Source organism: Petaurus breviceps, unplaced genomic scaffold (assembly GCF_028583685.1).
Source record: "Petaurus breviceps papuanus isolate PSGF00001 unplaced genomic scaffold, PetGlider_PUasm1.0 185, whole genome shotgun sequence".
Lineage (NCBI taxonomy): Eukaryota > Metazoa > Chordata > Mammalia > Diprotodontia > Petauridae > Petaurus > Petaurus breviceps.
Window position 1 is genome coordinate 1,477,127 of NW_027185797.1, and position 12,988 is coordinate 1,490,114.

General features: G+C 39.7%; 1 protein-coding gene across 3 annotated transcripts in view; it reads left to right on the forward strand.

Moving 5' to 3' along the window:
• The window catches only part of ULK4 (unc-51 like kinase 4), a 651,081-nt gene that overhangs the window by 186,258 nt on the left and 451,835 nt on the right, over nucleotides 1–12,988 (forward strand). For all 3 annotated transcript variants that reach the window (XM_069088326.1, XM_069088324.1, XM_069088325.1), the window contains exon 22: nucleotides 5,564–5,691. In XM_069088326.1, coding sequence (XP_068944427.1) covers nucleotides 5,564–5,691 — 128 coding nt within the window. The remainder of the gene's footprint in view (nucleotides 1–5,563; nucleotides 5,692–12,988) is intronic.

Here is a 12,988-nt window from a genome sequence, read left to right on the forward strand (position 1 = left end):
TTCCTTCCTTCCTTCCTTCCTTCCTTCCTTCCTTCCTTCCTTCCTTCCTTCCTTCCTTCCTTCTTCTGAAAGTTCTAATTATCAGATGAACTGTACTCATTCATTATAGAAGTCCAGGCTAGGTGGCACAGCATATAGTGCTGAACTTGGATCTGGAAGATATGAGTTTAGATCCCATCTCATCATACTTACTTAACTGTATGACCCTGGACAAGTATGACCCTGGACAAGTCATTGAACCAATCACGTCTTTACTTTTCTCATCGCAAATTGGTAGTAGTTCCCACTTTACATGGTTATTTAGATCAAATGAGATAATACACATAAAAGACAATATAAATTTTTTTTTTGTCTTTTTGGAGGGGAGAAGGCAGGGCAGTTGGGGTTAAGTGACTTGTCCAAGGTCACAAGGCCAGTAAGTGTTAAGTATCTGAGGCTGGATTTGAACCCAGGTATTCCTGACTCCAGGGCTGGTGCTTTATTCACTGTACCACCTAACTGCCCCTATATAAAATTTAAAGTGTTATATAAATGTGAACTATCATTATTATTTACTACTACTACTATTACTGCTACTATCAATTAATTCGGTTTACTTTGGCAAATAAATATTAAACTTGGCCATGTGATATATAAGGAAATAAAGACAAAAATAAAATAGTACCTACTTTGAAGAATATGGTATTTTATTTCTCAGTGTCCATTTTCTCCCATGGTCTATGGTGTGAACCCAGGAGGAGACCTTACCACTTGATAGCAAAAGCCTAGTTTTTTATGAAGGGAGATAATTATTTTTTTTTTTTGAGACTGGATCCTGTATTCACTAAGGCCAAAAGCACATGATCACAGTACAGGTTAAGGTAGAAGCTTTAACCTGTTCCTTCCCTCTCCCTTCCTTAGGAAGCCGGATGACCCTCTGGTCCCTCCCCAAACCCCCACCCAGGCCTCACCATGCCAGAAATCATGCTGAAATTAGTGCAGATTCCGGAAAGGTTTTAGCCCTATTACAACTCAGAATCCCTAGACTCATGGGATCTACCAGTCTCCCCCTTCCCAATAGCAGGGTTACAGGCATGTACCATCACTCTCAGCATTTTTTTTTAAAGAAGGCACACAAAAATTTTTACTCAACAAAAAATCCTCCTTTTTTCCCTAAAACTCAGTTTCCTTGACACTGTGAGTCTCTAATTTTCTTCAGCACCCTAAAATAATATTATTTTTAGGTTAGACCAAATAATATAATTAGAGAGTATAGGCCATAAAAAGCACAAAGAAAGTTGTTAGTTTTTACTATAAATATTCTTGCCAAATCTCCCTACCAAAAAGCTTTGCCTAATATAGCACATTTCAGTGGAATTATCACCTCTTTCCCTAAACTCCTTATTTATAAAGCTTTTAAACAGGCTATAAATATGAACATTTGAGAGAAAAATAAAAGCTTCCTAACTTCATTGAAGTTGATAGGAGTGTTGCAGGCTGAGTGGCTGCCATATCAGACCTTATTTATAAGTCTTCTAATACATAAACATGAAGCAAATTAAGTAAAGAATATCCCAATTTCTGCACTGTGGTGTCCCAGTAGAAAGCTCTGGAGACTTTGGAGAAAACAGCACATCTCTTATACAATTAACTTCTTCCTTTTGGACCCACTGAAAGTTTGCAGAAAAATAGAAATGACTTTTATTCTCCCTATGCAGAAGCAAACCTCCCTCCCCCAAAACAGCCTAATATTCCATCTCTTTTATGCAGGGCTTACAAAACACTTTGCATGTGGTTTGACCTTCATAGGTAACACATGTATTATTTCCTAAGTTCATGGGTTCTGCAGTCTTCTGTATATACACATTCCCTTTTATAATACAAGTGGAAATCCATGAATACCTTTTTATTCCCTGTTTTTGTCCAAACTCTTCCATCAGTTCTCCAGAATATGCATTAAAGGCTTTCTTTTTAAAAAATGTTTCATAAATAACCAGTTCAGCTTTCAGGTTATTCATTTGTTATTCCTTACCCTTGGAAAATGACTGCACTGCTTCATTTTCCAGGCTTGTGTGTCCTTCTTTATGTTTTATATAGTACTTCCTACATGCATTTCATCATTGGGAATATACTGAGTCTCCATGATGACCACGTGTCTTTCCATTGTCTTTTGAGTTCCTTATAGTAGATTCTTTAGAGATGATGGTATAGTAGAATGGAACTTCCTTGAAGGCAGGGACTCTTGCTTTTGTATTTGTATCCCCAGACTAGCAGAGTGCTTGGCATATAGGAGGCATTTAATAAATGAATATCAATTGATCGATCATTCCAAGATTAACAGCTATATGGCTTTTATATTATCATAAGAAGATAGACTTTTTGCAGGAAGAAGCAGCTTGGGATCCTTAAGTATTGTATATAATCCAGTCTGACTTCAGACAGTTTAATTCTAGGCCCAGTTTGTTGTCCATACAGGACCCATCAAAGATAGGTGTTTTGGTGGGCTCACTCATTACTGCTTATCCAACCTCATGTCTTAATGTAGGCACCATGCATTTTCTGTCCACTTAATTTCTCCCTTTTGAGGGTTTGTGGGCATCATTAAGGAGAACTTGTGTTATTATAGGACTCTAAAATGATCAGCACATGTCATCCAGAAACAGGAACGTTTGGAAAACATCTCAGTTGTTACAGATTCTCTCTCTCCCAGTTGGACTTTTCAGAAGTCATCCTCCATGACAGACAGATGCCAGTGGCGAGCATATGTCTCCCTGTTTTGTGCCTTATGCGATAATGATAATCAGAGGATTGTTGAACAAAGTTATCCTTCGTTGTATCTATGCAGAAATTTTGCTTGATCTTAACTTATACATGAGATACCATGTTAGAAGAGTGCTTTCATAGATTGCCCTTTCAGGTCAAATTATTCCAGCACTTGAAAACTAAATACTTGAAAAAAATTCATTGACTCTTTCAGTATTGTAAAGACACTTTCACTGCATTGGTAGGTGCTGCCATATTAAAAAGAGTCTAGTTCATTATGGAGTCAGGTATAGTCCCAGTAAGCTTGTTTACTCTGTAGTATCTGTCAGGAGATACAATATGAATGAATGTAGAGAGAACTAAATATAATTAAATATTTATTCTAGATTGAATGACAGTGTTTTTAGTCCAGGAAATCTTGGGGGGTGGGGAGTCTAGCCTTAGTTACAATGTCATGTTTCTTGCTAAAAAAAAAAACCTCATGTTGCCCCAAATTTTCTCCTTGCTGTGATGATTTTGGGATTTCTAAAAATTTATGAATTTCTATTAAATGATTGCTAGAGTTGTCAATTCTGATCATTTCCCCACAATGTTGCTTTGCATTTTAATAGTTTACTGTATAAGATTCTTTCACATTGTGAAGGTCATGTCCCTTTGAGGAAATTTCAAATGAACCTTGACATCCTAGGCTATATTTTGAAAAAAAAAAAAAAAACCTTTTTAAAAATACTGTCATTCAACAACTTTTTCTTGAAGATACCAGGTTGGGTCCCTATGTCTGTCCTGGTATTACCTTTACCCCTGTAATGTTAATGGGATACAAGGTCTTCCTTGTCCATTAATAGGCCTTGGTGGAGCCCATTAAGGGAAGCTTGCTTGGGAGAGGCTTGCTTGTAGGAAGGCTTTCACACCTTTTGTTAATTTCTAATTAGGCACTGAGTCATGAGGGTTGTGATGCCCTCTGGCTCTGAAAAGGACATACATACTCTGAGGTTAGCATTTTGCTTTGGGGCTCACTTATTGGAAGGGTGTTCTTGTGATTTTGTCAGATGAAATTCTGGGTAGCCATTAAGGACCTTCCCCACCCCCACACTTTGTGAAACTCAGATGTTCATGCTTCTCTTTCTGGTAACTCTGTATGTATTGCCTTGGTCAGACATTTGGATTTGTCTGTTGATCTGCTAATTTCTCAGACGGTTAGAAGCCCTGTTGGTCTTTATTTCTCTGCTTGTATTTTCTCCGAAATTCAGGGTGCTGAATTTTCTCCTGAACTAGTAAATGTAATTTAAAAAGATTGTTGACCCCTTGAACAGCTAGCTCTCTTTCCTAGTAAAGCAGATGTAAGAACCTGTGCTAGCAGCCATCCTGGGTATGCCAGTGTGGTTGCCACTACAGCCCCTTCTATTTCACTGATAAGTGTAATACCTACTCTGGTATTACATATTAATATTGCGTATCATTGGGATCACCATAGTTGTAGGTACAGTTTGGAGGGATGCTTTGCAAAATCTCTCTAGTCTGTAGATGTCACTGTGCAGAGAAACCCTGGGAACGTCGGTATTTGACTTGTCACCTCGCCCTAACTCAGTAAACTCCAGGAACTCCCTATTCCCTCCAGTATCAAATATAAAACCTTTGTTTGGAACATCTTGAGGCTCTTTTCAACCTGGCTCCTTCCTACCTTTGTAGTTTTCTTACATTTTTCTTCCTTCTACCTGTATCATCATCTGGCGACGCTTGCCTATTTGCTGTTCCTCACATGTATCCTTCCATCTCCCCCTTGTGTTCTCCCACTCCCAAAATGCCCTTTCCTCATCCTTACCTCTGGGCATCCCTGATTCCTTCAGGACTCAATCAAAAACGGCTTTGATTAGGAAGCCTTTCCTGGCCCCTGGAGATAATCAGAGAAAGAGCAAAGAACTGCAAACAAAGTGTGCTTTGAGCATTAGTTAGAATTAGTAGGTAGAAGGAGCAAAAAGAGAAGGAAGTTAGAGTAGTTGGAAGAGAAATGGAAAAATTTGGTGTCATGAAACCTATGGAAAGAACATTTCAAGAATGGAGTGTTTGTCCAGGGAAAAGACCTCAGAAAGGCATTGACAATCAGAAGAATGGAAGTGGTAACAGAAGAATGGGCCAGTTCAGTTTTCTTTTTAAAGGAAAATATTTCCAAATCCAAGTAGTCTTTTGACAAAGGCACTTTTAAATTTTTTTAAAAGCCCAATATGCCCCCCCCCCCATGTGAATTTTCAATATACTGCATCTTATATCTGTTTGTCAGTGAGTGCCCAGGTGACTGGGCATATGAGAGTAGTAAAAATAACTTTTCTAGATCTAGGCATATATTTTGATTTCGGATGGGCTAGAAGCTTCCTTGAACTCTCTCTCTCCATTGTGCTTCTTCACAAAAAAATAAATAAATACATGTTTGCATAAGAACTTCATAAAAACAGTAAGGAAGAAAGATTTTTGAGAGATGAATATTTAGAACTCCCAAAGTTCATTTGTTTGAAGGGAGAGTAACATTACTATTGCCTGGCCTTAGGCAGTCACTCCAGTGGGACAAGTGAGGTGCCCTTCAGTGTAGACATCTCTCTGTGGCGTTTTGGTCATCACTCTTTTCACTCTATTTTTCCAGCTCCAAAGGCCTTACTAAAATGGGACCATCATCTATTTTGCCCAAAGATTTCATTCAGTGACTGTAGTAATAAATTTGAGCCCAGCTTCCACTCCTCTGTAATCTTTTTCTTGATAATAAACACTATTCCTGCTGAAAGAGTATTGATTTCTTGTTTTCTTCATAATTGCCATCTCTCTTCTTTAGGACTTTGTTACCACCATTATCCGTCTGTTTGACAGTCCTTCAACTTCCATTCGAGCAAAAGCTTTTCTGGTCCTTTTATACGTTTTGCTCCATAACCGAGAGATGTTGCTTCTCAGTTGCCAAGCAAGGTAAGACTTTTTATCCCCCGCCCCAGAATTGCCTTGGTAAATTTCAGTTGGGAGTTGTGACAATCATTGCAGCAATCATGACATTTGACATTGATGATGTGATATCTATTTTTTAGGGTGGTCCTTGGGATTGAGTTTTTCCACAGAATTTAGAGCCTTCAGATAATGCACATGGTTCCAGAAAACCAGTTTTTTTCTAGACATTCATTATAATATAATGTGTGGGGGTCTTAAGTTAGCTCCTTTGGTGCTGAGGAAAGTCCTGGGATGTGGCAAAGAACTGCCTGAGTAAACCTTGGGGACAGCAATAAGAGCTCGGAGAGTGTTGTCTTTGGTGAGATTTGAGGAGTCTCATTTCACTGGCCACTTTTACGTGTACTCAGTTACGATGACTGCCAACTAAAAGTCTAGATTGCCCATCTAATGGCCTAGAACATAAAAACTCCACTGTACGCATCCTGGGAGTCTTGGCCTCAGCCCAGTGTCTTGGATTGTGTCTGAGTACTTGCTTTAGATATATTGCAAGGTCTGTGTTAGAAGTCCCCCTCCCCCAACCCCCTGAAACTACCTTAGACCTTGAGAATATGGGCCAGGGACAGCAAGATGCTCATTGCGTATTGAAGTGTATAAACGCATGGGATTTATACAAAGAACTTGAGAGTTGGACCTCAGCCGCCATGCAGGCTAACCCGACCAGCAAAGGGATTGCCCCTGCTCCCTGCCGGAGCTTTGAGGAGGGGAAGCCAGCCACCTCTCACTGCCTCCTACTCTACTTTTTGCAAACTCTAGTTATTAGGAAAAGTCTTCTGATACCAAACCATACTTTGTTTCTTTCCAACTTATACCCATTGCTACTCTTTCTCTTATCTGAGACCAAACAGAACAAATGGAATTTCTCTTCCAATGGCATCCCTTCAAGATATTTGAAGATGGCTATCATGGCTTTTCTTCTCCATGCTCACCATGACCATGTGCTTGAACCAGTCCTTCTATGTCATGGGCCCAAGTCCCATCACCAACTTGATCACCTTCCTCTGCATACTCTCTAGCATATCAACACCCTTCTTAAACCATGCTGCCCAGAACTAGGCATCGTTCTCCAGATGGGCTATTATGAGCATTGAGAACTGCAGGCCTGTCACCTTCCTATTCCTGGGAGCAGTGTAGTTCACAATCCTGTTAGCTTTTTTGACTGTCACATCATACTGCTGACTCATATTGACCTTGTAATCCATCATTCCCTCCTACCCCAGATTCTTTTCCAAACAGCTTCTACCTATCTGTGCCTCTCCCATATTATATCGATTAAGATAAATTTTTTGTGGCCAAGTTTAAGACTTTACATTTATCGCTATTGAATTATATCTCATTTGGTTGAGTCCTGTGCTTTATCCTATCAAAATCCTTTTGGATCCTGACTCTCTTAATCATTATGTTAGTTATCCCTCATAACTTTGTGTTATTAGCCAATTTGTTGCAAATACCATATTATCTGTTAATACCATACCATCTTTTATACCTCCCAGGGCTAAGCACAGATGCCCAAGGCACTCTACTGGAGACCTCTTGCCACATTCTCATTGAACTATTAACAACTACTCTTTGACAACCATTAACAACTACTGTTTATCCACATTTAATGAGATATGATAATATTATTCTGTTGTTCTGAATCCATCCAGTATTTTTATTGGCTAATCCATATCTCTTCATCATCTCTATAAGAATAGTATGAGATAATTTATCAAAAGCTTTGCTAAAACCTAGGTAACCTATAGACACAGCATTCCCCTCATCTGCTAATTTAGTAATCCCATCTGAAAAGGAAATTAATTTAGTCTGGCATGACTTGTTATTGATAAAGCCATGTTGGTGCTTTCTGTGATCTTCCATTATAACTACTTATTGGTATTTTTCATTTGTTTTTATGTTAATTGTTAGTGACTGCAACAAAGCTGCCTTTTCCCTCACTTTTCACAGAGGGATAGCTCTTTTCCCTCCCCTTCCCCACAGTTTTTGTTATTTTAAGTCCACGGCTGGGAAATGTCAAATGCCTGTGGTATAGGATGATCTACGACTGGGAGAGAAGAGGATGTTAAATAGGGGCACATGGAGTGATCAGGGAGAATAAGTGGGGCTATGAGTAGGTTAAGGGTCTGGGGGGACCTGGGTAGAGTCTAGGATCAAGGAGAGAGTTTGGGGAATGGGAGATGTGAAAAACAGGGTGGCACTGATCGATTACACTCAGGGCCCTATCCTTAATATTTAATGAGATATAATAATATTATTCTGAGCCAAATCACTTGTCATTGAGGGTTATATTTAAGAATAGATAGAGAATTTTGAGTTATTCTTCTCTGCTGTGGAGATTAAATCATTTGTATTTCTAGACGAAATGTCTTATTTTTTATACTTACACCTTGAGGCTGTTTTAAATATCGCATTAGCTGGAGCATTACTGAAGATTTTGCAGCCCTGATGATTAAGACTTAAGAAGAAAGCAGCATAACACCATTCCCATTGCCTTGCCTTAGTGAGGTAAGGCAGCTCAACCAGAAAGATCTTCCACTATCACATAAAATAACCAAAATCTAGACCTTTGGCATATTCAAGTGTCAGGGATTTGGTTCTCTGTGGAAAGTACTTTTTCTTTACCTCCATAAATTGAAAACTCGGCAACTTTGAATAGGAGTAAAATAGTTATTATTGAGAGAAGACACGCATACACACACAAGAGAAATGGGCATAGATCTGTGGCTTCGTTATTATTTTATTGGCCTTTATAAATTCATATTCACACTTGGAGTTATATTCAAAAGCAAGTGTTAAATAGCACAGTGCAAACAATGGAAAGCAAGTACATTATGCTGCCTGTGAAGTCGGGTTTTTCATCACAGCCGGCCTGGTCTTGGGCCTGCTGCATTGCGAGTGCTTTGTGGAAATCCCTCCTGGAGGCTAGAAAGAAAGGCATTTAGAAAAGTGCCAACATTCCTATTGGAAAAAGATGACACAGGCTGTGATAAACATATAGAGAAAAATGCTGCTCTCTTCCTACCCCTGAAAACTCCAGAAGCAGCTGGGGTTCTCAGAGAAGTCCCAGGCTGCATGAGAGCTGGAGCCTCCAGCATAGGACAGAGAGGCCTTAGTTCACACCTCCTTATACACATATTGCCTCCCATCTACCAGCGTCACTTTTGCCTTTTATGGGTTGAATCTCAACCAGTTTTGTGTGATTTCAGCCCCCCTGACCTGTCAGGCAGTAGACAGGTGGTAAGATTGAGCTGTTAGAGTTAGATAAAAAGGAGATGATAGCCCCCAAATGCCTGACTGCTTCTCTAAATGACTTCATATATACATTGAACATGACAGGTGATAAAATAGGGCCTTCTGGCTCACGATTGTCCTTTCAGTGGATGAACCATCAGAGTTCACTATGAGAGTTTTCTTAGGAACTGAAATGCAATGCCTGATAATCACCCCAGTACTCTCTTGGGATCTTCAACATGACCACGCTTGTGGGCTTAAGTGATAGGAGAAGTTTGGCTTGGATCAAAGGAGGGTGTTTGCTCAAGAAAAGTTTGTGGGAAATGGTTGGAGAAAAAAATCTGTCATTTTGAAAAAGAGTATGGTTGGAATCAGTGTAGTTGAAGTTAAATAGTCAGGCTAGAAAATTTGAGGTCAGGAAAAAAAATGATTGATATACCTGAAAATTGCTTTTCAACAATCTTTTCTAGCTTTTGAAAATATACCTTTTAGATATATTTCTTATGTTCTTTCAGCTCATCAAAATTATTTCCATTTTATACTTAAAGGGATTTCCTTGAGCACATCATTAATCTATGGAAGGACAATTTTAATCCTTCAAAGAAAGCCATATAAGACTACTTTAAACAATGGTGATAGTGCTTCAGGTAAAAACTGTTTGTGTCCTTGGAAAATTTTTGCCAGGTAGATTCAGATAGCAATTATTCATTGAGTACATGCTGTGTGCCAAACACTATGATAACCATATGAGAAATGACAAAAGTATCCTATATATTCCCTTTTCTCAAAGAGTTTGTAGTTTTGTTTATGTGATAAAATTAATTTTTGAAATATTTAAGAGATAGTTGTGAGAGGCTGCATGGTGTAATTGATGGAGAGCACCTTTGGAATCAACACAGCCTGGGTTCCACTTCCACCCCAGACCCTGTCCAGCTTTGTGACCCTGAGAAGATGGCCTGACTTCTCAGTGCTCTCACTAATTCTTTTTTTTTTCTTTTGCTTTTTTGGAGGGCAGTTGGGGTTAAGTGACTTGCCCAAAGTCACACTGCTAGTAAGTGTTAAGTGTCTGAGGCTGGATTTTAACTTAGGTCCTCCTGACTTCAGGGCCGGTGCTCTTTTCACTGCACCACCTACCCACCTCTCTATTAATTCTTTAAGAAGATGCAGCTTGCATTGTTTGATGAACTTTTCCTTCCCAAGAGTTCATTAGATCAGGAAAATCAGAATTCTAGATTCTTATTCCTAAGTACAGTAGGAGTATAGAAGTAAATGGTGAACTGGAGTAGTTGGAGAAGGCCTCATGGAGAAAATGAGACTTGGGGCCAAGGGCTTGAAAGATGGAGCGGGATATAGTTAAGGAATGGATTGGAGACAAAAAGAGCATTACGGATTGGGGTTGGTATCGAGAAAGGACACAATCAGAGACACAAAGACACTGACTGGAGGACAGTGGGAGGACTGACCTGAGTCAAGGAGTTTGTGTTGAGGTATACTCCAAAAAAGGGTGGGATCCCAGACCACACAAAGGAACTCGGATTTAATGCAGTCGGCATAGGATCATTGCACATTTTTGATTAAAGGAACAACAGGTTTAGTCTGATGAGCATATGAAATTGGGGAAGGGGGCCTAGAAGCAGGAAAACCAGTGGGGAGGTTGTTGTCTTCTAGGAGTGAGGTCATGGGGAAGCTGTGACTGGGGCAATCAGAAAGAATGGATAGAGGCCAAAACTTTCCAAATGAGGAAACAATTGGACTTGGTGATAGATTCCCCATGAATTCAGGTGAATGGTACAGAGTGAGTGACAGTCATGGAATAGACAGAAAGTGAGCCTGTTTGACATAATGGTGAGACAGTCATACATAATGTTTTATAGGTGATTGGAAATGCAGGTTGGAAAAACGAGTGAGAGGCCAAGGCTGGAGATAGACATTTTCTAGTCAGCCACATTGAAGTGATGGGAGAACCATTAGAGGGAGGAAGTATAGAGAGGGAATTGAAGAAACTCACCTTGGATTATTGGCTTTCATATGTGTAATTTTTAATCTCCTCAACTAGATTATGTGTTTCTTGTACAGTAGATAGAGCACTGGGTTAGGAGTCAGATAGACTTATCTCCCTGTGTTCAAATCTGGCCCTAGATATGAGTACTAGCTGTGTCACCCTGAGCAAGTCACTTAACCCTGTTTGCCTCAGTTTCCTTATCTGTAAAATGAGCTGGAGAAGGAAATGGCAAGCCCCTCCAGTATTTGTGCCAAGAAAACCCCAAATGGGGTCACAGAAGAGTCGGACAGAAATGACTGAACAACAAAAGAATGTCTTCTATTTATTTGTGTCAGTTACAAGTACTTTGAAGCCTGTAGGCATTCAGTATGTGTTGACTAATGGAGCAGAGTTGAAGAGTCGAGAAATAGGTTTGGGATTATTGCCTTCACTAAAAATGTATTAAGTTCCTACTGTGTGCTAGGGCCTAGAGAGATAAAGATCAAGACTAGGGGCTCTGTAGGACACAGCTGAATGAAGGAATGTGTAGTAGATGAAGAGGAAAACAGGGCCATAAGGAATTCCTTGAGTCAGAGCTATCCAGATGGGCAGGAAGGGGGCATAAGGGCACTAGGGGACTAGGGGCGAGTGTTAGAGGTCAGGAAGACCCCTGAGGAGCACAGGACTGTTGGGGCAGGGGGAGCCACGGGAGAGAGGCCACGTTCTTCAGTGTTTCCTGAGATAATTGTGTAGTTTTAGTTATGACATTTGTAATTGGACACAGGGAATGTCATTTTCATTTTTATCTTAAAGCAGTTTGAAATTCTTTATGGAAGCTGCAGCCAAATGTTTCTCTCCACATATTATTAGGATTTTCTTGCTCAGCATGTGGATTCTTTTAGGAACTAATGTTTTCCATTGTCAATAAAGTTGATTTCTACTAACATAGCTCAGTGGAGCTCATTATGTAAAATGGGGACAGTGGGAGGGAGAGCATGAAGATATGGGACATTATATTGGGATCTAGCTACTATTATAATATTATGTACCCCAGAGGCCTTTTATTTATCCCACCAGAAAACATGCTTGTTTTCTCTTGTGTTAACTGGTCTGCACTGATAGCCTTAGCTATTCAAGAGTACTTCTTGCCTTGAGGAAAAACTACCAAAATTGTTGGGGAGTATTGAAATTAAGCAATACCCTGAACAGCTTTAAAATGGGTAACTTAGATTTCTAGATACAAATTTGCTTGCCTTGATGTTGGAATAAACTTAAAAAAATCTTAGTGTAAGTTGCTGTTTTATACTCTATAAAGTTTCTCTTTCATAATATTTTGTTGAAACTAGAAAAAATGGAAAGTCAATATGTACTGAAAAAATTATATTGCTTTTGCCTGGTAATATCTGATGAAAGACAATCGATAGTAGGAAGGAGTTCAGCCTGAATTAGTTGTATCAGATGAAGCAGTAGCCAAATAATAACTGGCCCAAGGCAGGGCTGCATAGATGGCCATTCTCAAGATAAATGTTGTTCTGCTGGAATCTGGACAGGGTTTTTATTTTAACCAAGGCATCCAGATTAATGCTGCTGTGAAGCTCAGAGTGAATTGCCATTGCAATTTTACAATTCTCTAAAAAATCATAGTACATATCTGTGAGTGTGAAGGAAACTCGGGGCTGAAGTCAAATGGCATACGAGAAGCTCCAGTCTCCTTCCAAAGGAAAGAGGATGAAAGGCAGCATGATTTTCAGAGAAGGAACTGGAATTCATGCACACTTTGCTGAACCAGGGGGACAGTGAATTTGGTACAGTTTTTCTTACCATTAACACCATGAATATTTGATGTGCTTGAAGCAGAAAAAGTAAGAGATGATAAGACAGATAAAGATGTATTTCATTTTTGATCACAGTCGTTCAGTGATAGAGAGGAGATGGGGGATTCGGCCTAGGGATGGGAGTGGGAATGTTCCCAGCTCATCTCAGCCTTCCCTTTGTAGACAGAGAAACGTGGGAGGGCGTGAGCCGTCTGTCCTTGGGTGGTCATCTCACCTT